Source organism: Pararge aegeria, chromosome 1 (assembly GCF_905163445.1).
Source record: "Pararge aegeria chromosome 1, ilParAegt1.1, whole genome shotgun sequence".
Classification (NCBI taxonomy): Eukaryota; Metazoa; Arthropoda; class Insecta; order Lepidoptera; family Nymphalidae; genus Pararge; species Pararge aegeria.
The window spans coordinates 1,543,413-1,570,903 of record NC_053180.1 but is presented as its reverse complement, the minus strand read 5'-3'; the positions used below and the strand labels follow the sequence as shown (position 1 = coordinate 1,570,903).

The 27,491-nt window shown below is 36.3% G+C and overlaps 3 protein-coding genes across 4 annotated transcripts in view; 2 read left to right on the top strand and 1 right to left on the bottom strand.

The window, feature by feature from the left end:
• Window positions 1-18,951, top strand: part of LOC120624450 — a 149,839-nt gene extending 130,888 nt beyond the window's left edge. Inside the window, exons 15-31 of the mRNA XM_039891000.1 lie at window positions 16-1,002; window positions 1,455-1,672; window positions 2,151-2,264; window positions 2,849-3,011; window positions 3,897-3,976; window positions 4,931-5,113; window positions 6,002-6,128; window positions 7,445-7,623; window positions 8,263-8,407; window positions 9,438-9,556; window positions 10,195-10,357; window positions 11,092-11,252; window positions 12,905-13,078; window positions 13,887-14,081; window positions 16,570-16,740; window positions 17,589-17,733; window positions 18,310-18,951. Coding sequence (XP_039746934.1) covers window positions 16-1,002; window positions 1,455-1,672; window positions 2,151-2,264; window positions 2,849-3,011; window positions 3,897-3,976; window positions 4,931-5,113; window positions 6,002-6,128; window positions 7,445-7,623; window positions 8,263-8,407; window positions 9,438-9,556; window positions 10,195-10,357; window positions 11,092-11,252; window positions 12,905-13,078; window positions 13,887-14,081; window positions 16,570-16,740; window positions 17,589-17,733; window positions 18,310-18,604 — 3,619 coding nt within the window. The 3' untranslated portion in view covers window positions 18,605-18,951. The remainder of the gene's footprint in view (window positions 1-15; window positions 1,003-1,454; window positions 1,673-2,150; window positions 2,265-2,848; window positions 3,012-3,896; window positions 3,977-4,930; window positions 5,114-6,001; window positions 6,129-7,444; window positions 7,624-8,262; window positions 8,408-9,437; window positions 9,557-10,194; window positions 10,358-11,091; window positions 11,253-12,904; window positions 13,079-13,886; window positions 14,082-16,569; window positions 16,741-17,588; window positions 17,734-18,309) is intronic.
• A 5,072-nt stretch (window positions 18,952-24,023) lies between these two features.
• Window positions 24,024-26,395, top strand: LOC120625215 (protein ALP1-like). 2 transcript variants are annotated; one of them, XM_039892214.1, is made up of 3 exons: window positions 24,024-24,431; window positions 25,273-25,671; window positions 25,843-26,395. In XM_039892214.1, exons 1-3 carry the CDS (start codon window positions 24,142-24,144, stop codon window positions 26,153-26,155), a joined length of 1,002 nt encoding a protein of 333 aa, XP_039748148.1. In that variant the 5' UTR covers window positions 24,024-24,141; the 3' UTR covers window positions 26,156-26,395. The 2 variants fall into 2 exon arrangements, with proteins under 2 accessions (XP_039748148.1, XP_039748140.1); XM_039892206.1 differs by having other exon boundaries at window positions 25,273-26,395.
• LOC120625226 lies at window positions 24,422-26,586 on the bottom strand. Its single transcript, XM_039892227.1, has 2 exons — window positions 26,391-26,586; window positions 24,422-25,140 (listed from the first exon to the last, which is right to left on the bottom strand). Exons 1-2 carry the CDS (start codon window positions 26,560-26,562, stop codon window positions 24,446-24,448), a joined length of 867 nt encoding a protein of 288 aa, XP_039748161.1. The 5' UTR covers window positions 26,563-26,586; the 3' UTR covers window positions 24,422-24,445.
• Window positions 26,587-27,491: the final 905 nt, after the last annotated feature.

Below are 27,491 nucleotides of genomic sequence, written 5' to 3'. Positions count from 1 at the left end.
TGTTATTATTTCCAGATGCACACTTTATCAACATCCACGTATAAGATGGAGTCGAAGACGGCGATCCATTACAGAACCGGAAATACGACATAAAAGATCTGCGTTTCTACGACAATATTATAGCAAACTCAGAAGACAATCAGATTTTTCCCAAGAACAAATAGATGAATTATATGACAAATATAATCATGATAACCAAAAACCAACATTGAGGCATGCTAATTTCAAATTAATGAAAAAGTTTGATGTAGATTTTGAAGGAGAAGATGGGGATTTGATAGGTTCAGAAATACCCAGTGGGGAAAATTTTCCAACTGCTGTATATACTGTTTACAATGTACATGGAGAACCAATAGGGCATAAATTTTACTCATACCAACCAGTTTATGAACCAGAAGATGATGAATTGGTGCACCGAGTTGATTCTTCTGAATACGAAGATTCAGGAGAAATAGAAAATGATTCACATATAACAATATTAAAAGGTGGGACTTTTCCTGATCATGAAATTGAAAATGATAATGGAATATCGGAAAACATCAACAAATTGAAACACCAATATTTTGAGAGATACGTTGATAAAAGGAGAAAAAGATTTTTAAATACAAAAAGTAGTGAAGTCATAAAAAAAGATGTTGATATTGAACTTAAAGCTACCGATGGTAATATACAGATTACTACGCAACTAGCTGAGATCAAACCTAGACATAAACGTAATATAAATTTAGAAGAGTATGATACACAAATATCTATTGCAAATTCTTCACCACATGCAACAAAAAACGTTGATCTTAATAGTGACTACCTAAAAGTTATACCCTTATCAACTAGGTCACAAAATGCAACAGCACGTGAAATTTTTGAAAAAGAAATAGCAGTAATTCCTTTACAATATAATAACACAAATTCCACTGAAGTTAGCAATAGGACAGACAAACGTGAAAAGAGGACAAGTAGAAAGACTGATAGATTAAATCAAACTACGGCCACAGTACCAAAGACGTAAGTTTATTGTAAAATTTCTAATATTCTCTCCAATGAAGCGCAAAATTTGTGCTACAAGTAAATAGGACTAGGGAACTTACAACTTCGCTCCTTATAAATCGAATCAAATAAAAAATAACTTACTTTTGTATTTTTTTATTATTAATAATACGAAAATCGAAAAAAATATACATTAATACACAAGTTTATAAATCAAATAAGGTTCAACACCTCTTCTACTAACCATAGGTGGACTATCAAGCAAGTTTAATATATGTCTATGGAATCCTCTTGCGATAGTGTTTCTGTTCTACTGATTTTACCTTACTGTAGTCATAATTATCACACGTATATCATTTGTATAATATTCGAATTCAAATTCAAAAATGTTTTATTTATATAGACCTTATCACAGGCACTAAGGAAGCGTTCATACATTTAACATGTTACCACTAATGTTACACTTACAGAGGCCGTGAAGGTAAAGGTGGGCGAAATCGACAGTCGCAAACAAGTTCTGAAGACGAAGCCGGGCAAAATGTTGAAGCAGACGGAGGCAACAAAAATGGAACGGAAAAAGGCAAAAAAGGCAGACCTAAAAGCCCATGTGAACCCATAAATAGTGAACCTTACGTTAATATTGAGGTGGTTAAATATGGTCGCGACCCTAATAACACTTTTAGTTCTGGTAAGCATTCACACACATTTTGAAAAATAGTAACGTACTAAGGAAATCATCACGAAACTTTGATAGTGATAGCTGAGAAGTAATGGTGTAGCTAGTTCATAGCGTATGTAATGGTGCCAATTCTATTGTTGAACTAAAATGACAGGTCTCAACACTTCAGTAGTGCCTTTTTTTCTTTCTAAATGTTTTTCGTGTCGAGGGCACTATATTAAGATCTATCAATTGAGTTTTTTTCAAAGGTATTTGTACAATAGATATGGAACCAAAACTAAAGAAGTCCGATCTCGCGTCAACTTCGTTTCCGTAACAATTCTCCTGATTTTCTTGGCCATTCTTATCATTAAAAACGCTTAGCTACAATAATTTGTGACGTACAAAATCCTTCAATTTAAAATAATGCATACGCAGTTAGTCACGGTTTCAACTACATCGATAATATCAAGGCTCGGTTTGATGCTTGCCTGCCATCTCTTTCCAGGGACCATTGTAAGGGTAGCTTGTGGAAAAGGCTACGGTCTAAACTTAGAATTGAATGCAACAGCGAAATGCGTACGTGGTAGATGGAAACCAGAGAAACCTAATTGCGAAATTTGTGAGTACACACTTTATAAAGTAGGTATACAAAGTATCAAATCATGCTTACAATTTATTGAAAATTTTACCAACAATTTATCTGAACTAAAAATCTCGACCGATGTACGTAACCTCTCGTTGTGCTTGACTCCAGGGACTTTCTAGCTTCTTATAGATTCTCCACAATGAACTCGGAGTGCTTCTGAGAAGTAGTTAGTTAGTATCATAGCCATGGTTAGCAAATAGTAGGTTTGGAGCTCTATTTTTTTAATGGCGACACGCACTGTACGAATCACACCGAGAAATGTTGGACGAAAGGAAACAGTCATGTACATGATTCTTTGGTGGAGACTGGATGGACGAACTAATACTTAGAACAGGTCACTTAAGTTCGTCTTGCAAAGACTTAACCTTGTCGGGTACCAGCTAGACAAGTTTCTAAAAGAGTTAGTTTAAGAGGTAGTTTTCTAAATGATGGGCATGGAAAAATTAGGTAATGCCACAGCCTAGATGTTTCAAATGAGCAATAAATGGAATCAATCACCAACTTTATCAACTTATAACTAGGCTGTATGATTTATTTAAGCTACAACCGTGTTATAGTACCCTGCCACGTGCCTTCAACTGAATATGGGATATACACAATGTCGCCGAACGCGAGTCCAACTGGAATGATATCCGGCCTGACGCAAGGAGACGAGAGGGAACTGAACGAAACGGATCCGGTGCCGAATGGACAGGTCGTTCACTTTTCCTGTGAATATGGGTAAGTTTCAAAATGTAGATTATTCTAAGATTTCATTTATAACTTAACTAGCTATTGCCCGCGACTTCGTCTGCGTTTGATTTTGTTTTTTGATGTGGTATTAAATTTAGTTGTAGTTCTAAAAAAATTTAAAGTATTCAGTATCGCCAAGCCTTAAATGAGTGGTTTGCTGCTGTCCGCTGAGGAGTTCTGTCCTCAACCTCTTTAGTACAATAATAATTATGTAATCGGTTATAACTTGTCGGAGTTATGGTGTAAAATCTTCAAACACTTTCTTCCCCTCTCCCAAAGGAACTAAGCTTAATGTCGTGATAATAAGTATCCTATATTATTTCTAATACTTCCAAGAATATGTGTACAAAGTTTCATGAGGATCGGTTAAGTAGTTTTTGCGTGAATTCGTAACAAACAAACTTACATTGACATTTATAATATTAAGTAGGGATAGGGATAGGGATAATATTACAATTCTCAAGCGTTTTTTTTTGCTTCAATAGATTAAGTGTTAAACTCGTCTTGCTTCTCGTCCTGACTTTAGTTACAGGATAGAGGTAATTGCATCACGCTTCTCCCGTGTGATTAAGGAATAATTGTTTTCATATGTGGATAAAATACGTGGCTATATACTCGTAAAAAGTATCGGGGGTGGCTCGACGCCAATATTCCGAAACCCATACTCTCAACTAGAACAGTAATTTCTCGACAGAAACGTTAAATTTCTAACAGTTTTTGTCCAGGATCTCGATTGCTAAGCAAACGAGAAGTTTTGAAGTCTTGTATTAAAATTATGAACTAACTTCGAAGTTTGTGTAGCTTTAAATAAAAAAATAGCAATTACGTCTATGAACATTAGTGCAAAAAAGATAATGCTAAATTTTTATATAGATACAACGTGCAAGGACCTACGAATCTGCGTTGCTGGCTCGGCGAATGGGCTGTGACAAGTATGCCCGAATGTGTAGCAGGTAAGCTAGAAAATAACTACTCAAAAATTAATATTTATTTTTTATTTTTAATCTTTTTTAAAGAGCTGATTGACTAAAGTGACCATGTAGCTCTTACGGGTCTACAATTAGGCTCTACCTTACAAACTAGCGTATTCTACGTCTAGCTGCATTAATTTTAAATATATTATATAAATATTTCGCGGGGTCAGAATAGGGGTTTGACAAATTTATGTTAATATCGGCAAACATTTTATTTTGAACGTCGCTACGGACACTTATCAGATGTTTTTTATCAACGTTTCTGATACGTACCGCTAGGATGTGGAACGCCCTCCCGGCAACTGTGCATCCTGCCACGTATAATTTGAGTACCTTCAAGGCTAGAGTGAATAGGCTTTTTCTAGGCAAGCGTGCTCCAACCTTATCTCCCTTACACCACAGTTTGGACAATTGGGAGAAGGAGTCTTTCTGGGCGTAATCGCAAATCCGTTCAGTGGAATGTGTCCGGAGCGAAGACGAAAAGCTACGATAATCATTTATTCTATAGAAAGCCATTCAGGTTTTAGAATAAATGATATGTTATACATAAGCCTATAGTTTTTTATGTCAACTTTGAAAACGTTGTTCATAGTCTAAACTAGTTGCTAAACCGTCATAACTTATAGTAAAAAAATACGTTCTTTTGGCAACCTGACTGACCTGCCGGTTGCCACTTGTTGCTGTTTTTTAGTAATTGATGGGAAATCGAAAAAACACGTCTAAAAACAGAATAACACTTCGTGGGGCATGCAAACCACAGGAATAATGTTTTTAATTCTGTGCTTCATGCACAGAATTAAAAACATTATTTCTGTGGTTAAAAAACACCAATTGCTGCTCTGTGTTTATTCGCTTATGGTTTAATTTTGTGCATGGAACACGTCCTGAAAATTGCTGCTTTGTGTTTATTTGTCTATGGTGTTCTGTCCCGAGCACCCTGCGAGCTGCCCATCCTGCACGGCGCAACGTACGAGGCGGGTTACCGCGCCGGCCTCACCGTCGCGCACGCGTCCTCAGTTAACATCGCCTGCGACACTGGGAGGTCGCCGCCCGCCACCCTCAACTGTCATCTGGGGAGGCTTCAGCCTACAGTTCTCGATTTTTGTAGACCGTTAGGTTTGTACTGTATGATATTAGGGAATTGAATATAACTTTCTTCAACGGTGCAAGAAAATATCGTAAGGAGACCTGCATGCCTGAGAATTCTACAGAATGTTCTCAAAAGTGTGTGGAGTCCACCAATTCAAATTAGGCCAGCGTGGTGGACTACGGCCTTAACCCCTTCTCATTGTGGGAGGAGTCCCGTGCTCTTTAGTGGGCCGGTAATGGATTGATGTGATGCCCAGAAAATAAATATAACTACGAAATAAGAGACTTCAGTCACGTCACCTATAAGTATTTCAAGATGAATGAATATATTTACTGCGCCAAAGCAGTTGCTTGCTCCACGTGGTATTTGACAGAACTACTGTCATGAAACTGAATAGTTTCGTGTAAACGGGACATGAAACTAGTGCTACACATACGCGCGCCTACGCCGATTTTGTCCTTTGTCTTGATCTGTACGTTTTTACGCGTTAAAAATGGCTCGATGAATTCCATCAGTCAATAAAAGTAAAACAAATGTGTCTGAGAACTGCAACAACGTCACTAGGAAAATATACAAAGTAAAACTTCAGTGCATGATCTCAGCGGTACTGTTGATTTTCGGTTATAAATAAACTAGTTTCATACTTTTAAAATTGGATACTGAAATTAATTTCAACGTGCATGACAGAAGTTTTGTAATGCACATCCGACTAGTTTATAAGTATCGCGTTGTTTTGCTAAAAGATTTTATTTATCTTAATTCATGCTTCAGCAGTTTTATTACTAATGGCTTTGTTTGCGATAGTTTTGCATATTGTAACAATCAACAATTAAGCCATCTTCAAAAACAAATTACCATATATTCTGTAAGCATAAAGATAGGAATATTAGAGATTAATAGATTTTTCCTTGCAGCAAATTTATCGCGACCTCGACCGACATCTGAATATCAAAGTGGCTCAGATATAGTGAGAGAAGACATTTCCGAACTGGAGCCCGACTTTCAAGGGAAAGGAGTCGTGGAATGCGGATCTCCTGCTAGGTAAAGAATTTTTCATGCCCAATGTCTCCGTATTTTAAGTCTCTTTTGCCTTGGCAATACCTAATATGAGAAAGAAATTCTAACTTGATTTCCTATTGCATATCCTTGAGGGCATAGTGTATGTTCAGTTCCCCTTGAACTTTTAAGTAATATTTCACAAGTGCAAAAGAGATTCCCAGCCCGAACAATCTAACACGCGTATTTACAAACATTACTTCATCACGGTGCACAGTGAATGCACAGTGTAGTTCCACCTATTAGGTATAACATTATCTTTCAATCACCTAATTAGTGAAACCTACATTGTACTAAGGATGCCCCGTGAAACTTATAATGTTTATATTTCGTGTGATATATATGTCTGTTTTTCTTTATGTGCGCTTTCATTGTAGCTTTTGTGTACGTTATACGTTTTTAATGGGCATTATTATATTGTGTATATTTATATTTTAGCCTTATATTGGCCGATTTTGGACCATAACCCGTCTGTGTTTATTTGGATTTTTATTAATAGGTATTAAAATTACAGACTTAAATTGGTCCTACGCTTTAAACGTGTTCAGTTGTTTTGATTTCAGTTCTCTATTTACTTTGCTAATTTTAGTAAATAACAAATTGATTGAATGCAAGTTGTGTTCAGTGTCACAAAGTATATGAACACAACTTCCATGTGTTACCATCGACGCCCAATAAAAAATGGGAAGCGACAAAAAATAATGTTTTGCAAAGTCTGCGTTTCTTATTTGCTGGCTGGAAAGACTGAAGGGAACCCAGGCGTTCAGGGATGCCAAGCCCTGGTGAGAGCCTTCTAGGTTCGGACATTTGCTTTTGTAACTTCATCATATTTCTGATCATCATCAACATCCAAATCAATAGCTTCATCATTCTCACCCACTCGAACACTACCATTGACAACGTCACCATGTTTGGTGATTTCTTTTCCAATAATTATATTAATTGTTTCTTCAGTAAAACTTTTTCATACATTTGGTTTACTAGATTTTCTCTTTGAATCGGTCCTTATCGTTTCGACGATATCAAAATCCTCAGGAGGCAGGGCTTAGTTTGAAATTTTATGTGAAAATAATGAGACAGCTGCATCGCTGTTTTTGGCTTTTTCCTTTCTGTCTTGGCCGAGCTTGCGTTATGTTGCGATTTTTTGGCGAAATTCTCGTATATTAGTTGCATGCCGTTTAATCTAAGGGGGATTCTACTCTGTGTTGTTATTTTGTCTATACTTTACTAATATTCTTACCATTTCTTGACTCTGAAGCTTTATCTACGCATTTTAGTTTACCTTTCGAAATTCTAATTAGGGTGCAAGGAACTCTTATTTATCGTGATGGATCGGAAGTGAACGAAACGGTAGAAGTGGCTGGCTACCCTCACGGGACTGAAGTGACGTTCAGATGTATCGCGTCTTTGATGGGAGAGAAAACTACATGGAAGCTTATCTGTGAACATGGCAACTGGGTGGGAAAAAGCTTTAGCTGCGGTGAGTTCAAATACTTTCTATTATATTGGATAGATCTTTAATTTGCAGAAATCCATGATATATTATGAAAATTAAGTTTAATTTACTATACTCCAATATATATTATTCATTGTAAAGTCAACATCTCCTGAGGATGCTCCGGTTATGGAGCGAAACGTGCGTAGAGGGTACATTGCCGAAGATCTATTTGGTGTGGAGTATAAGGATTGAAGAAATTATAAATGACACCATACAGACTGTCCTGCTTTTCGCGGAGTATATCAAATTAAGCTTAATTTCATAACTTTCTATAATTTTTTATTTCATGAATTGTCACTATATTGGCACTATGTGATTTTAAAATGTACAATGGTCCGCTTAATGTCTATTAATATTTATTCAATAAAATGTCAGATTAAAAAATTAAACATGGCACCTGTTATCTCAGACCTACTCTTCGTCTGAGATAGATTTAAAGCTTAGACTATTTGCTTAGACTATTTGCTGCTCAAACACGGATTGGCATACTTTTGCGCCTTGCTGTATATTAATATTATCTGTTACTAATACTGGAATGTTACATGTTACTGTTAATGTTTTGTTTTCGATCTCTTATTAAATCTTTTGAGTAAGTCTGTATTAATCAGAAATGTTTTGCAGATGATTTAGAAGCTCAGAGCGAGGAACTGCTCAGCAACAACAGCTGCACTTTTAGAAATGAGGAGCCTCACGTAGTCTCCTTCTTTAGTGATCTTGAGATCACTGAGACAGTAGACTTCCCTCCTGGTTCTGTCATCGTTTCTAGGTAACTCAATTTTAAAACTTTAAGAGATATTTGTTTTTCCCATCCCTTAATAAGCTACCAATCAAGTTGATTTTTGTCATAGCATTAGTTAAAGGACGGAGTGTAGCGTAGGCTCATTTTTCATTATCATTATCATTAAATTCTTTATTGCACACACGAAAACAAAATACAAAAAGAAACACAAAAGATAAAATGTAAAAAAAACTAGTTTAGGTGTGAAAAGGCGAGGCTTTTTATCCCAGGAAAACAAACGGTTTCTCTAGGATTTTTGATATTTTTTATAGGAAATACCGTTATTAACGCTGGCCACAGCTATTAGATATATAAATGAAAGCGTTCGGCACGGTTTTTCTCTAGCAGCGTAATATAATGTGACAAAGCCAAATTTTCACATAAAATTATGACAAAATGTTATTTACTTATTTACGTACGTTACATTAATTGCCTTAATTATATAATTATTTTATCTATGTACTCGATATTCATTTCTGGCGATTATAGGAAATCTCTTTTTAATTTTTTTACTAGCTGTTGCCCGCGACTTCGTCTGCGTTTGATTTTATTTTTTGATGTGGCATTCAATTTAGTTGAAGTTCTAAAAAAGTATTCAGTATCGCTAAGCCTTAAATGAGGGGTTGCTGCTGTCCGCTGAGGAGTTCTGTCCTCTATCTATAACCACATTCAACAGATCTACACAAAGTTTGGGCAAAATTAAACACATATTATAACTTCTATAGTACAAAAATAATTATTTAAATCGGTTATAATTTGCCGGAGTTATGGTGTAAAATCGTCAAACACTTCCATCCCCAAAGGAACCGAGCTTAATGTAGCGATAAAAAGTATTCTTTATTACTTCTAACGCTTCCAAGAATATGTGTACAAAGTTTCATGAGCATCGGTCAAGCAGTTTTTGCGTGAAAGCGTAACAAACAAACTTACATTGACATTTATAATATTAGTAGGATAGGATAGCATAGGATAGGATTGTACCTAACTTAATTTTAAAACTTCTTTTTGATTCCCTCAGATGCAGTGATATAGGCAAATATGCAATATCCGGCTCACAAGTTAGGAAATGTAGTGGTGGTTCGTGGGATGGAATTAAGCCTACTTGTTTCGGGCTGAACCAGGAAAACGATTATGCAAGTAAGTGAAAGAATAGCTTAATGACGTAGTATTGAAATGTGGCATACTTCCGAAAATGATTTTTACCCGTGGAATTTTTAACATGATTAGTACGTATTTTAACTTGCGGAATATATTAATCGCCATAATAATTTTTAAAAAATTTATTCATGAATAATACAAAGGAGTCCGTAATAAACCTATGCAAAGAAATCAATTTAGAGTTTTGTACGAATGTTTAATTTTATTCATAACTTTAGATTGTTATTTATTTTATTAATTCACAATGAGCTGTTCATAAAATGATTCAAAAGCAAAAATATTTACCTCAAAACGTACCCAAGGACGTACAGATATTTCATGAAATGTCGAGATGAAATAGTGTTTAACATATTCTTAAAGAATGTGTGGAAAGCCACCCACCGATTCACAAACTCAAACCAGTGGCGTGCACAGAGGATATGCACAGGGTATATAGATAATATAAAATGAAGAAAATCTGCAGTAAGAATTATGAAAGACTTTATGATAGGCATTGTAAGAGTTATAAAAAGCCTACCCTTAAGTATTTATTTCATAGGCAACGAAACGAAACGAATTCATAGGCAACAAGCCTATGAATGTTCGATTTGTCGTCACGTCATATTTTTTCGTTCCAGTGGAGAAACCACCGACAATCTTGCTCCGTTATTCTGACGGGCCTATTGCGCAAACCAATGACGGTAAATTGCTCGTTTACCCTGGCACGACACTGCACATGGAGTGTCTTTGGATGAGGAGGTTCGGCAACCCAAAGTGGAATGTTACACTTCGTGATCCAGAGTAAGTTTGCTTATCAAATTATTTTACTTCAGAAGTTCATATGCTAACCTAAACCATTAGTTCACTGTTGTCATAAAGATAATTATAATTATGGACCTATTCTATATCATATACCTAGGACAAACAATCCAGTTGGGTAGGTCCAATTTCGAGAAAGAGGTGAGCCGCCGAATCCAGCTCGGATGGGCAGCGTTCTTGACCTGAAGACTAAAGTTTTCGAACTGTGCGTGTTGCCAATGATGACTTACGGATCCGAAACGTGGTCGTTAACTTTGGGCCTGATAAGCAGGCTCAGAGTCCCCCAGCGGGCGATGGAGAGAGCTATGCTAGGAGTCTCTACTCTCCAGGAATCTCTACGCGATTAAATCAGAAATGAGGAGATCTGCAGAAGATTGTCACAAGATGCTATATTATGGCGTCATGCCACCGTTCTCGTCTCACTTATAGGTGTGCGCACTTACGTTCTCTCATACAGTTCTTCGGCATTTTATCCTGAATCGGCAATAGTGTAAGAGATGCCAATAGAAATAAAAAAATAAAGAACCCACATTCAGCCAGATTTGCATGCATTGCATTGTGTCAAAAAACAGTAATAACGCCCCGCGCACGTCTCACTGCACACTTTTGATGCTCCCATATTATTCGTGTACACGATTTCTGTATTTTCTTAACTCTGTGCAGATTACCTTTGCACACTACCTATTTCATTATTCTATGATTTATTTCATGTCCAGATTAGAGAAAAAGTACTCCGAAGGCTGGACAACAGACCCTGGTCGTGATAGTCAGCTAGAATACCGGCTGAGCATCATAAGCGCGGTGAAAGAAGATTCTGGAATCTACCGCTGTGAGACACCAGCTAGACAAAGCCATCAAATAGAAATTATTGTTGAAGGTAGGTAGCATTTATCGGTTCTCGACTCCATCCGCATACAACTTCTTATATGTTACCTACACGAAATTGCATATATTATTGCCGACCCACCGAATCCCGACCGAATTGCCGACCCACCGAATCGCGTCGTTCGCCTTCTGTATTATTTCTTTTGGTCGCATATCAAGAGTATCAGCGTGATGTTAAATTAGGGCAACCAAATGCAATAAAGATTTATAATTGCATGCGTATTTCCAGAGAGCAGTGCGTTCAAAAAAACCAAAGAAAACTCTTCAAAGATTAAATTAAATTTCAGTTCAAAAGACTCGTGCTTTTGGAAAACAAATACGAACACCATTTTACCTTATCAAAATGTTAAAAGTATTATTGTGGATTTATGCTTCTAAAAATGACGATTGTTGACGTAGTTTTTATTATTTATACTTTTTGATTGGACACTACCAGTTAAAAAAAACCAGAAGAAGAATAAAAAAAACACAGGCAGAAGCAGTTTACAAAAGGCTGCCTTATCGCTTATTAGCGATCTCTGCCAGGCAACCTATGGATAAGGAAAACGTTCTTTGTTTTATTTAAAAAAAGAAGTAAATTTTTTTAAATTAATTTTTTTTTTTAAATATTTTTTATCGCAGCTCGATGGAATGTAAATTATGTTCAAAACGAGAACGCAAACTAAACTGAAATATGAATTCTATAAAATGTGTTCTAATTAAGCTTTGGGTTAACATTTAGGTTTATTAAGGTTTTAAACTGTTGACTATAATATATATTATACTACTTAGATGTAATCCGTGTTCTTTAGCTGCGTTCTGAACTGAGAACTGTTTGTTTTCCTGAGATAGGCTTCGTTACTCTCCGTATTTTAAACTGACTCTATTTTTTTTTATTTACTACTAGTTAGCCCTTGACTGCAATCTTACTTGGTGGTAAGTGAAGATGCAGTCTATGGTGATGGTGGTAACGGGCTACCTGTCAGGGTCTATGCCAAATATTAATTGCTTTCGTTGCTTAGTTGGGCGTGAAGAAGGACAAACAATCAAACAAACAGACATACTTTGGCATTCAAATTCAACTTTTTTTTTTTATTCATGTAGGCCTATACATACCTATATATCACAGGCACTTATGAAGCGTTCATATGTATGTTTACATAATTGTAAGGCCCCCCCCTTGGGTGATAACTTCGTTCACCAACATAAACCTTCCAAACGAGTGCCACAAGGTCTCGGCAAGTAATGAGGCTCCCATAATTTAAATCCCAAGCATAAACATACGGCCACACGAAGCGATGTCCGGTGGAGTATCGTCCATAAGCTGTTAGATGGCAAAGCGTGCAGCCAATAACCTGACTCCGCTATAGTTCGCGCCTTATCAGATGACGGGGTGCATTGTGCCACGAGACCCGCGTTTGCTACGATAACACGCGGTTTCTCCCATAGGCCTTGACATTCCACAGCCGAAGGAAAGCTCCCACCGGGACAAGAAGCTCTCCAAGATGACCTCGAGTGTTCTAAACGCGCCCTGGTCTAAGAAGAGCCCACAACAAACTTAGCATTTATAATATTAGTAAGGAAAATCGATAATGCCTTACCTCTGTGAACCTTATCTCTGTGCCCGTGGGACGTTGAGAGCCTAATGATTATGAATGCCCACAGATGTCCACTGCCCCCCGCTGCCCATTCGCAGAGGCCTGGTGGCGAGTACACCGGGCACCCAGCTCGGTACAGAAATCAAGTTCTCCTGCGCAAACGGCAACGCTCTCCTCGGTCCACCCACCCTCGTGTGCAGGGCATCTGGCAACTGGAGTGCTCCTTTACCAGTTTGTGAAAGTAAGTTAAAATATTATTGGACTATTATTAGATGGGGTCGTCATCTATGTGCACTTATGTGATGCGGTGATAACCCAGTGGGAACTTCGTCTTCTCTTTCGGAGGGGCGAGTTCGTTTCCCAGCATGCACCTGAATCTTTTCTTAATAATGTGCGTTTTATTCAATTAAAATATCACTTGCTTCAACGGTGAAGGAAAACATCGTGAGGAAACATGCATAACTGAGAGCTCTCCATAATGTTCTCAAAGGGACCCGTGCTCTGTAGTGGGCCGGTAATGGGTTGATATGATGATGAATCAATCTTCTAGATGTTACTGTACATGAAATATTTTTGTAAAGAATAAAAACGTGTGTGTACTTATGTATACGCGTTAGAAGTTATACTTCTTTGGTGTAAAATTTATCTTTCACCTTATTTCACGTTTGGAGAAAAACGACACTAACAATAGAAAAAAAGGTGTATAATACATTAAACTTTTTATTACAAGGCATTATGAAGTTAAATAAAATTTATTTAAATATCACAAAAAAACAAACTACATAGTTAAAGAAAGGGACATAATAAACATAATTAAATTTGGAATACTAATAGAGAAAATTTGAGATTTTTGTACAATTAAATCACTGGAATGAGCCCGCACACTTTGACAATTGAAGGTGTCACTGTTAAACCTTATAGCTAACTTCAAGGTGTCGCATCGTAAAAATTTACTCTCATCATTTTTCCCTAACGCGCTAAAAGAAGTATAACTTAAAAACTAACTGGTACCACCATACTCCCTAAATACTTGTATTCTTTTATTCCAGGTGTGGAATGTGGTGAAGTAGTTCACGACACAGTCCTCGAAGAAGGAGAGCGTCGTCCGCGAGTAGCAGTGGTGTCTCGAGGAGTGGGTGGACGAGCGGCTTTCTCCTGTCCACCAGGTTGGGCGCTGGATGGGCCAACGGAGACAGTCTGCTTGCCAGCTGCCGATTGGGCACGACCTTTTCCCGTCTGCAGAGGTGGACATCTTTATTTATATTTTTAATTAGTAGTGGAGCTTTTTGTGACAGAGCTCGTCCGGGGAAATACTATAATGATAATTTCTGTCGCTTATCTGGTCTGGTCTGAAGATGTGTGAGGTGCCGGTGTATTTCAAGGCAAAAGAAGCTTAACTTCTACGCCTGATGTCAACGGAGACAGGGCGAAATGTTGCAGGACGTATTCTTTGCGTTTCCTACGAAGTGTTACTGTGTTTATAGGCGATGGTATTCCACTCATCATCAGGTGGGCCATATGCTTGGTCCGTCAATTATTACTATAAATAAAAAATAAATAGATAATTTATCCTTATTGATACTTCGCATTATTAATTACCGAGTTCTATGATTCTTTCGGCACCGCACGTACGCGCCATAAATATGGGAGATAAGGAAAATCCTCTTTGTGGTGCACGTGTGGTATGGCGACTTCAAGGGTGAGCGTTATCTTATAAGTAGGTTCGATACCCAGCGGGGAGAATTTGGAAATTCATTATTTCTGAATTTTCTCAGGTCTGTAGTCTTACTACAAGTCTGGCTTTCTCGCAATCTAGGAGTCGTTTTCGAGGATTAAACTCTGTACCCTTAAAGTAAAATGGACCTAATTTCACTTGTTTTAGAGTCTCAAATCCTATACTTCTAATGTTTGTTGTACAAACGTCCTCTCAAAAGCCCTAGGTAAATAATTCTAGGCAAATTTTACTCTAACCGACAAAGATGGCACTTCCAAGCAACTTAATGTTTTAAAAATACGTTATGGGTTTCACTTAACTGAACCCCTAACAGATAGGCCGCTTATCACTTACTACTGTTAGTTTGCAGTCAAGGGTTAACTTATAATGGAATAAAAAAAGGTTTCTATGCGTTATTACCATGCATGACTGTGATACGAATAAAGAATTCAGGGTTGTGAAAAAAAAATGCGTTTGACGCGTGAAGTTTATTGTATACTACGGTCTCTCGCGACTTCGTAAGTCAACCTTAAACGATAGACATATGCTGTCACGGACTTTCTCTGGGAACAAATTTGTCATAAATGGTTTATCGAAAGTTTAACCTTTTACGCAGCGCACGCACCGGAAGCTCTCTAAAAAGGAAAAAAACCCTACGATTTTAAAAAATTCTTGATTGGTGCTGTGCTCCTATTGGTTTTAGCGTGATGATATGTTACCCATAGCCTTCCTTGATTAATGGGCTATTCAACACTGAAAGAATATTTCAAATCGGACTAGTAATTCCTGAGATCATCGCGTTCAAGTAAACCAACAAACTCTTCAGTTTTATATATTAGTATAAGATTAAGCTTCTTGATAAAGCTGCCATTAAAAGACTTAACTGTAAGAATCTTTTCTTTTCACATTAGACAAGTCTCTGAAGATTGGAAACTAGCAATCAGGTAGCGTTATAAAACTATTGGGCTTAGCAATTTTTATTATTCAAAATGCTTGCATGCAGTACAATTAAAAGTTGTCTCGACTTTGGCTCGTACGTTTTACTAGTTTTCCACAATATGATGTCGATCTTTTTGAACAGGTCTGGTAAATACAACGTGCCGCCTGCTAGATGCCGCTAACAGTCGCTTAGATCAGTGAGATCATAAAAATACATGGGTGCCTACAGGTAGGCCGCGCTTGAGGTCCAAGGAGATACGCTAGAGGGGGAAACTGGGGCATTTATATAAAAATGGATACCATATATAATGCTATGAAATCATGCAAAAAAAAAAGTACTTGCTAGCAATTCTCAATAATCCTAGGTAAACATTTAAATATCAGAAAAAGTATCGAACACTACATTTTGTATATTAGTAAAAAAAAATACAAATATATTTTACAACATTTGAAATAACTATCTGTACGCACTTTTCGCTCCGAAACCGGAGCATCCTTGGGAGCTGTAGACTTTACAATTATTGTTAACAATTACATAGCAAGTATAACAAATTAAGCTTAATTTTCATAATATACATTCGAGATAACGTTGCTTATGTTTCCACATAACACAATTTATATGAATAAACCTTAACTAAAAAAAATAGTAACAATTTACCCGAGGAATCGCAACATTTAATAAAAAGGTATAAATATGGAATTTATACGTTATTACCCACTATGTTGTTACGCGTGAGAGAGAGAAGCAAAACTTCATGTAAGTTCTTAACTTATTAAGTTTTATTATACCTAGATGCATAGACAAATTTATAGAACGGTATTATACTGGAAATCGTTTACTTTGGCTCAATCTTATATGATTCAAGTGATAGTGAACGGTTTTGATCGCATCCTCTTTGGAAATATTCCTGAAGGCGCCCATGTACTTACATATATACTACTATTACATACTCGATACTTAGCAATTACATACATAAACGTCCTTTTCCACTTATTTTTGTACTCGCATTATTCCTACACTGCCATTTGAAACCTACCTTAAATTGATTTTCTGCTGATGAATAATTCTGGCATTTCAGAAGTATCATGTCCAGCTCTGCCTCCACCTGTCTCCGGATACGTTCTTGGCCGCCCTCCGTACAGAGCTGGTGATGTTCTGCAGTTCCATTGTAACCCGGAACACACGCTGCACGGCCGACCCATACTGGTCTGCCAAGACAGCGGGCGGTGGAGTGACAAACCTCCAACTTGTGAGTACCGTTTCTATGAAAATCTGGGCATTCCACTGATGGATTAAAGCCTCTCCGTACGTTAGGGTTTGCTCAGGACCACCGAGCTAGGCGGACGGGCTTATGATTGCAGTAAATGGTAGTAGTAGCACAGATGACGCTGCGTCTGTTCTCCATTATATTCCCTAAGCTAAGTCGTCTCGTACGATGCCCACGTAACAGCAAGGGTTTCATTCGGACGAAATACTGTCCGTTATCTGCAAAACAAGTCGCTGGATGGTCACTTCAAATGCAAAAGGTTTTGTACAAAACGTAACGTACATAATTACTTTCGCGTAAACTGGTATGTGGAATAAATTAGTTTCCTTAGAGATCCGGAATTCTTGATCCCCCGGGATCGGGGTTTACCAATAGAGAGATCTTGTGCTTTTGGAATCTCAACGTTGAGATATCTTTATTGAATCTTAGTTGCTGGTGAAGTATATGATGTTGGATAGAAGCAGGCGTTATTTTGCGAAACTACATGATATGTTATGAAAATTAAGCTTGATTTGCTTGAGGCGAAAAACAGGAGAATATCTATGGAGTAATTTATTATTTCCTCAATACTATGTACGTTTCTCTGTGAAACCGGAGCATCCTCAGGAAAGGTTGACTTTACAATTCATTGTAAAGTCTCCTGTGGATGCTCCGATTTCAGAGCGAAACGTGCGTACATTGCCGAAGACCTGTTTGGTATGGAGTATAAAGATTGAATAAATTATAATGTATAATTAATATAACCTTTCTAACTTGCTGCGTCAGCCAAAAGCTTGGAATACATTCTTGAGTAGATTTACGGCTATAATAAATGTTCCTTTGTAAAACAGGTGCTCAGGCCTGCACGTATCCGGGTACAACAATATCTGGTCGGATGTCATCCGTGAAATTCTATTACAAAATTGGCGAGACTGTCACCTTCACCTGCGAACCGGGATACAGGTTGAAAGGAGCGCCAATGCTTCGATGTCTCAAGTAAGTCCAATTGCTGTGGGTCATATTAAACTTCATTTAACGACCAAAAGCGTGACTGGAAATGAGCGCATGAAAAAAAGGAAAGGTGTCCATGTCATGCTTTTTAAAAATAATGTATCCAGCACTGCAACAAGACATGCTTATCATCAAATAACCTCCCATATCCGATCCCCGGCGGGGAAAATTTCTGAATTTTCTCAGGTCTGTAGCCTTAGTACAAGTTTTGCTCTCTCGCAATACTATAATCAATTTTTCTTTTGCTGTCTTTCAGCCTGTTTTGTTAGTTCACTGAACTGATTATACTAGAACCAAGAATGGCCAACGAAAAGCTAACTTTATCGACATCATCACTAGATGTCGATGAAGTTAACTTTTCAGACATTAGAAGTGGGATTAATAAATCAAATTGAAGTAAATTAAGATTTATTAGTTTTTCTGTATAGCAGATTTAATTTGGTAGTGCTATTCTTTTCTTTTCTGCCCTTTAGATAAGAATAACACTACAGAATTAAAACTTTCATCAGATTGATACTTCCTCATATACTCATATATTTGTATTGATAATTACTTTTACAGGAATCGGAAATGGTCCAATGCAATACCACTCTGCACTCCAATAAGCAATTACACATCATCGGAGTCCCTCGCGATGTTAAACGGTGACATCGACGCCATGTTGTCGGACGCCGCCATTTTCCCAGCTGACATCTTGAAAAGGCGCGAAACGCCCGCCATCTTGTCCCCTGAAAGCCATAAAGCTGCGGTTACACGAGTGGCCGCGTCGAAAATGCTGTGGAGATCGCCCATAGAGACTTACAAAAATAGAATTTATAGAGTTAATAGACTATTGAGACGGGATACGGAAAGATAATTTTACGCGAGAGGCATAGTGTGGAAAGAAATTTGAAATTACACTGATCTTGTGCCAAAAATGCAAAAAAAATTTACTCTCGTAGAAAGCAAATGTAATAGTTATTCAGTACGTAATTCTACTTATATAATTTTCGTAGTTTTTATGTACATACCAGCTTATTGAAAATATAACAGTATATTTCGTTATACTGTTATATTTTCATAACACTGGTATGGATTCATGGTTCATTCTTAATTGAAACCTTCAACTGTATGAAGAAAACAAGGCTTTATGTAGTCATGAACACTTTTTAACACCAGTTTTACAGTCCGTCTTATTTTTTCATATTATTTCATGCCGTTAACGTAATAATTATTCTGTCTACATAATCTTTTTGAGTAATAAAATAATTTAACATATTTCGAACGTTAAAAAGTGAAATTTAAAAGTATAGCGTACTAATTGTTTTTATCCATCTTGCCTACTTGAACTTTCTAAAGATAGGTTTATTTAATATTATCAACGAAAGAACTATGGCTCAGTATTATATAAAGTAAATAATTAATATTATTAAATAATAATACCATATTTATAATAGCAGATGTGCTTATGATTTCTTGTTATACTATGCCAAGCTGATCTTAAATATAGTTTATTATAATATTGTCATTTTAAATGATAATTTATTTATTTAGAAATTTTGATAACTTAATTAATTTAAAGATAGTAGATATTAAATTTATGTAAATTAATGTATTGAAAATAGTATGATTTATTGAATCAACTCCTAAATATGTAAAGAATTAAACAATTAAGAATTGTCTCCTTTTCGTTACAGTATAACTAATAAGATTTTCAATACATTTGCTCGAAATGTTACATTTCTGTCACAGATATAAAGTAGGTTATTATGCCCGCAAAGGCGAAGGTACAATAATTATTATGTTATTATTGCACCTTTGTGGTAATTTCATCGCGGCCAATTAATTAATATTTAACTTCTTTAGTTCAATTATAAATAGCATTTTAATAAGGTTTTTTTTTATCTCAACTTGATAATAATAATTATAATGAAATAAGAACCTATTAATAAGGATTTGACTAAAGAGACTAAAATACTAGTAATATATCTATTAATATAAGTAGGCAAATAATTTGTAAATTATTAGAAACTTTCAAAATGTTACCTCCCAAAATGTTCTTCGTTTCATTTTAAATGTAAATATCGCTTTGCCAAAGATATTATATTATTAGAGAATCTGTTGAATAGTCTTTATATTTATCTAAATATTAATTATTGCCGTAGACATTCCATATGTACATGATATATGAATTAATTATGTAATAAATCGTTACCCGTGCAGATGAAAAATCCTGACTTGTGTGTCCAAAGATTTAAATGTACTCGTAAGTAACACCTGAGGAGACTCGTATGCATACATTTAGCTTTCACCAATCGATTTTAACTAGGCAACTTATATAACGCTAAATTGTCTATGATTCTATTCAAGTTGTCGTATTTTGTGTTTGTATTATGTTATTCTTAGTTTTACGTTCTAACGTGGATTTAAGGTTATTAAAATGAACTTTAATTTTCATTTGCTCGAAATGCCACTTTATTCATCTGTCAGTTGTGATGTCTGTTAAAGTGTCAGTTTAGGAATGAAGACATCGCCTAAATTAAGCATCCGATTTAAGCGTTCTCTAGATTTAGTAAAAACGGCCTTTAATCACCTAATGGCGTAATGTGTTCGCGCTTATATCAAGTGGGAGTTCCTAAGCGAGCTCGCACACCTTTCACACATGAATGTGTCATCGTGACCTATTTCAAGTTGCTTTTTTCAGCTGGGAGGCTTCGGCCGTGGCTAGTTACCGACTAAGACAAAAGAGAGGCTCGAGACGTTCGTGGTGTTACTCTTCCCGCCTCCTCATTAATTATGTTCCAAGTAGTTTTGATTGCGTTGGTACTATTTTTAATTTTATTTTGGATGTATCGCGTCTTTTCCAAGTGGCAAGCGCGTTTAAAATTCTTGGAAAACAATTTAACATAATCCCCAAAGTCATCACCAGTGTTATATTGACGTTCAGTATACAATTCGTACAGCTTTTGCCTATTTTTATGAAGTTCAACTGTCGCCCACTCACTAAAAACTAATGTATCAGTAATCACAACCGACTTACTAGTAAATATAGAATGAAATAGTCTATTAAAGGTATTGAAAAAGGAGCTGTACATTGCATTTGGAGTCGCCCCTGAGGGTAAGAATGGGTGGTCATTTACCAGGCTAATTCTCATTTTTTCTATGCGGTTGGATGTTACAGGAACAAATGTTATTTTACGTTTAGAAACATTTTTCTTCACATAAAGTCGTAGTCAACGCTGAGCAAGCGTTGATTGATAGACTTCACACATCTTTGAAAACATTATGAAAAACTTTCAAGTGGTAAGGTTTCCTGACAACCTTTCCCTTTACTGTTAAATCAAGTGGTATTTAAGTTCTTAAAACACCCGTAACCCCGAAAAGCTAGCGTGCCGGGGATCGAACAACACGTGGCGGAAGCCTTAGCTACTAGGCTATCACCGCTCCACAATACGAGTCTTATAAAGTCAGTGTTCTTTCTGTGATCAAGCAACTCCAAAGCTTTTTCAATACGACTGGCAAGCAGGTTTATGTGTGAACGCCCTGAAAAGTTGATTAAAAAGAAAATCGTCTAATCCTTCCAAGCACTTTATCAGCAATAGAGTTATACAGATGTGGAATGCCTTGCCTGAAGATGTAGTGACTGCAGTATCACTGAATCAGATTAAGAATAGACTGGATAAACATCAAAAAGACAAAGAGCACAAGAAATGATATAGACGCATCAGCGATCGCTGCTTAGTCTATTCAATAATAATACTAATAATAATAATTCATCTGTGCGGGTATAAGTACACAAACATTTGAAATATAACGCTACACTGCGCACAAATTTGGAGCAATTTTTGATCACTATCACTAAACAACATAATTCAGCTCAAGTTCAATTATAATAAGATACTATTTACTAATCCTTGATAAGTATAATGCTCAAGTAGATCCAGAACTGGGTCGACCGATAAAATTGTGTCAAGGACTCGAACTACTGGTAATCCGTTTGTTGATCCGGTCACATGATTTATTGATTTTTCAATTGAAAAACAAAATTTCTATTTTCAAATTTCATCTTCTACCTCACTTGCTTGCTTAGTATTTTTTGAAGTGATACTTCTTTTGGCGCGTTAGGGAAAAATTATGATAGTTAATTTTTACATTGCGCGCGCACACCGTCACGAAAAACCGACACCCTGAAAATAGCTATAAGGTGACAGGACACTTTAAATTGTCAAAGTCCGCGGGCTCATTCCGGTGAGTGTGATTCATTCGATTGTACAAAATCTCAAATTTTAATGTTGAGTGAAACTTGGTTGTCCGATAATGAGTCTATTAGTACATATTCCAAAATAATTATATCCATTTCTTTTATTATGTAGATGTATTTTTTTTGTGATATTTAAATAAAATTGCTTTAGCTTGGTTAGTATGCGTTATAATAAAACTTTCAATGTATTAAATCCCTTTTTGCTATTGTTAGTGTCGTTTATTCTACAAACGTAGAATAGAGCGAAAGATTTTTATCTTTTTACGCCAAAGAAGTATAACTTCTAACGCGTGTACATAAGTACACACACGTTTTTATTTTTCTCTCTGTGTTACAAAGGGTTATCCAAAGGGAATACAAACACTGATGTGTGTGCTGATTTGCACTTTTTTATTTGTATAATTTTTTTTTTTATTGTGCGAGAGCTGAATAAAATAATATGCATATCAAAAGAAATCGCATATCTTAATATAAATAATAATTTATTATAATGGATACAATTAAAACATATGTATCGATTTTCACACGTGACTTGCCCGCAGGTGCATTTGCCTGGCTTTTCAATATAACTTTGATAGTCAACGGAAAATTTTATTGTATTTTCTTTTTAAGGAATGCTTTTACGATCATAACCTTTTTTAAAATACTTTAATAAGATAAATCATTGAGTGATAATATACAACGCATTAGAGTTGTCATCTCCAATGAAACTTTACATAAGCAGATATTTACGGACTAAAAGTTAATATTATATATTTATTTATAAAAGTGGTTTCTCATTTATTTTCAATAGTAATTTACAGTAATTGTAAATATAGGTGCATATAGTCCATTTTGGATGCAGTTAAAGTACCAATGCCATTGTAGTGAGGGCCATACTGACTAACTGACAGGCGACAGAGAGTGGCAGTTAGTCAGTAGTCAAAATCGGTGGACCAAGACATTATGGAGGTACAATTCCTTGAATATTTTAGAGATTCACTGATAAACGATTCGTTGAAAATTCATCCTTTAGAGGGAAATAAAGTACGCAAATTGTATGTATGTAGCTTTATTTTTTGGTTTCCTAGTTTCAAGGGAAAACAAACTCGAAGTAAAATCGACATAATTGTTCTTGATCTTGATCTTTGTACCAATCTTTGAGTACACACACAGGCAGGCATTTCTTCACAACCTTTATTTTATTATTTTAATTTAAAAGTTTGAGTTACGGTTTATATTCACCACTTTATGGGCGACCGTTGTCTTCTCTAGAACGTAGTATATTATTACTCAAAGAGTTAAGTACATATATTTTTCCATTTTTCTATTGGCTTTCTTAAGTTAAATTGCTAAGCCATGTCACCTACCTATACCATGACATACGTTTTCCTATAAAATATGCATAGATAATACTATAATTCTGTTCACTACATAACATTAATGAATACGATTGTGAATAAATTATATAAAACATTAAAAATGTTTTGTTTATCTTTATTTTTAATTCCAGACGCAATGTTATAAGTTTGACCTGGCAGTGTGTGTCTGTCTGCGGATGAACGTGTCTGTCTGCGGATGAACTTACGCGTATCTATATCGAAGGATAGGCAATTAGCTAGCGAGCGATAATCAGATTTGTTCGCAACAACTTGGCGGCTAGTGCTCAGGATACCTACCTCGTGGTACCAGGTACCAGGTGTACATAACCTAAAAGAGCCTCGTAGGTTTTTTTAAAGAGTGCAAAAATATAGACACCTTAAAAATTACTAAAAGCCCATTTAAAAAAAAAACTTAAACGCCGGGTCCGGCTTAAACTACTAAAGAAAAGTAAAGCAGGAAAATTGTCAATTTTCTAGCCGGCACTAAGACTTTTTAAAAGGTAGACCCAATACCAAGCAATTATGACCCGATCAAAGTTCACATTAAGTATATTATCTTTTCGCTGGCCCCTGTTTACAGCGCACACAGTTTTAACAGTTTATAGCGCACACAGTTTTACCGGGCTGGCTATTAAAACTTACGCCTTTTGTGAACTCGAAGTAGTATTAGAGCTAGTTCAGACATGGCGGATTCCGCGCGGATGCAAATCGCGCGGTTCTAAACGCAAGTGTTCAGACAGGCGCGGATGTACATGCGGAGTGCCGTTATTCGCATAGGGTGACAGTCCAATCATGGAAGTCGAAGAAGCAATATGTGTGTACTTGTTGCTCCGTAAAAAAGAAAGAAAGAAGAAACGGCAGTATTGGGTGCATCCAATATTACGCGATCGGTTTACTCATGGTCAGTTTCAGACTTTATATCCAAAATTAAGAAGTTTTGAACCAAAATTCTTCAATTATTTGAGAATGTCGATAAATTCATTTGATGAATTATTAGAAATGATGAGTAAACAAATTGAATCTAATGATACCCATATGAGGTCAAGCGTGTCCCCAGAAGAAAAACTCGTGATCACATTAAGGTAAGATATTTATTTTATACGTCAGAATATATATTTTGTACTATAGAAGACTGTGAATCGTCAGTGCTATTGCATGATAAAGGCGATGGAGACTCTCCTGGTACTATTGTAGAATATCCAGTGAAATATCCTTGTGGGTTTGAATATTGTTGGTTTTGCCAAAATACTGCATTAGGCGTGTTTTGCTGGCTCGTGATATGAATAGGCGATGGTAATTTCTGCCCTTTCTGTATTACCTGGAGCAATTCAATTTTAGTAGCCAATCGTTTATTTTCTGGAACTTTCTTTAACTCTTTATACAATGACATGCAAAAAAGTTTATCATCATCATCTTGCTTTGACATACTTTCTTGTATTTGTCTTTGTATTTTATCTCTTGATTCAATACTATTTTCTAATATGTTAGACAATCGCTCTTCTGAAGTAATTTTAGTTTTCTTCCTTTTATTGGGTACCGGTTGTATTTCACGTGCATTTACAAAATTATCTAGCTTTTGGTCAATGTTCCGAATTTCTTCATTTTTGGCTTCATCTATGTTTGTGATAGTTTCTTTGTTTTCTATCGTCTTCTGAAGAAAAGAAAGCCGGTCGAAATACATGTATTTTGAACCTTTACATGCACCAGAACCAGAAGGAATTGATTTGCCTTTCTTGAATTCCTTATTATAAGCATCACGGATGTTCTTCCATTTTTTTTGTAATGATACACCTGGAACAGAAATCACTATCTTTAACAAATATAAATACAGTAGCGGTTAGGTAATTCAAGACACTCATTATGCTTTAACTAGCGGACCCGGCAGACTTTCAAAACGATACAGATTAATATTTTATTTTTCAGATATCTGGGTACTGGTTGTTCCTTTGGAGAACTACATTACAACTTTCGTCTTGGCAAATCTACAATCACAGGAATTGTCCGTGAAGTATGTGAAACTCTGTGGGAAAAAGTCACAAAAAACGTCATGCCTGAACCCAGCGAAGATATATGGAAGAAAATAGCTAAAGATTTTGAAAAATATGCAAATTTTCCCAATTGCATAGGCGCCATAGATGGCAAGCATATAAGGATTACAAAACCCAAAGATTCGGGTTCTTTGTATTATAATTACAAAACTTTTTTTTCCATAGTACTGTTGGCACTTTGTGATAGTAACTATTGTTTTACTTTCATAGATATCGGATCTTACGGAAAAAGTAGTGATTCTGCAATTTTTAAAAATTCAGCATTTTATAAAAGGTTAATAGAAAAGTCATTACACATACCAAAACCTAAACCAATATCTGAAACAGATCCTAAACCATTGCCATACGTCATAGTTGGCGATGAAGCGTTTGGTTTATCCGAAAATGTAATGCGACCCTATGCAGGTAAAGGGCTATCATATGAAAAAAAAATATTTAATTACAGGTTATCAAGAGCTCGACGTTTTATTGAATGCACTTTCGGAATTCTGGCAAACAAGTGGCGCATTTTTCATAGGCCTATAAACGTGAATATAGACTTTGCCGAAGACATAATAAAGGCCTGTTGCGTGCTACACAATTTTGTTAGAACTAGAGATGGTATACAGTATGAAGATACTTTACATACTGCGCCAATGAGTAATCTTATTACATTACATGCAGGAAGGGGTACACCATCATCATTAAACATTAGAGACAAATATGCTAATTACTTTGTGAATGAGGGTCGTGTAGAATGGCAAGACACGAAAATATGAAATTAAAATTGTTACAGTTCGCGCCAAATAACTAAACTCAAGATGGCGCGTCGCGTTGGTGGGTTGTACATATTACAGTTAATAGCTATACGTTACTGTGGTAACGTGATAGTTTTCCCGCGCTCGTTACGTACCGCCAAACAACGTTATACACATTTCAGTTATTTGGGGTGGACTGTCTATTACAAAACATGTAAACTACCCTGGTAAAATGTATAATTAAATGTCTACTGACCAAAAAGAACCTTCTTTTCCAAAGAATCCTCATTTTCTCCAAAAATCTCCACCAGCTCCTGCCAAGCTCCGTTTTTAATCGTTTTGTTAGAATATTCTGCACATTGGATGTTCCACAAAGCAGGTCTTTTTTCCACCTCATCGATGAATAGCTCGGTGTCGAAGCGATCCATTGTCACCGTCCGATACGCGCGGCTTCCGCGGAGCAACTGAACGCCCTCTAGGTACGTCAAGTAAATAAAACCGAGCGGCGACCGCGCGAATTCATTTTCTCGGTTGAGCCGCGCGGATTGTCAATCCGTGCGGACAGGTATGAACGATTTGTAAGGCGCTAATGTAATTAGGATCCGCGCGGTTCAACCGCGCGATTTGCATCCGCGCGGAATCCGCCATGTCTGAACTAGCTCTTAAACCTGAAACTTATTCAAGGAACATCTGATCTTTTACGAAAATCAAATAGAAACATAACGTAATTAATTGATGCCATTTTGATGCGATGGTGCTTCGATCTACTCACTTACAATTAACAATTTATTTATTGTGCGCTCGAAGATGCAATTTTATATAATTGCCTAATTTTTGTGAATTAGCCTGTAAGTTCCATTTGAGTGGAAATTCCTTTATGGAACAATGTATATCTTAAACCAGAAACTATAAGGTACCGAGTTATTGCTTAGGTAAGTAACCGCGTTTTTCATCCGTGTTTGTTACTGTTTTTTTTTTACAAATCCCGTGGGAACAGTCTGTTTCCCTACGATAAAAAGTAGCCTACGTTACTCTGTCCTTTCAACTAACTCTATGCCAAAACCAAGTTGATTGGTTACTCAATTAGGGCGTAAACAAACACTCGCATTTTTAATATTAGTAAGGAAGTTCGAAACTTGACGGAAAGTCCGGTGGGCAGATGAAATTGAGAGTATAGCTAGTGAAAACTGACTTGAAAGAGCGCAAAACAGAGCTGATTGGCAGAAAAATGGAAGGCCTCAATGTAACCAAGGACCCACGAGGGGTCCTTGGTTACATAATTTAATTTGTCAAAAAAATGACATTTAACGAAACAAATTTCTAACAACTTATATTCTTATAATTTTTTTTGCGTTTA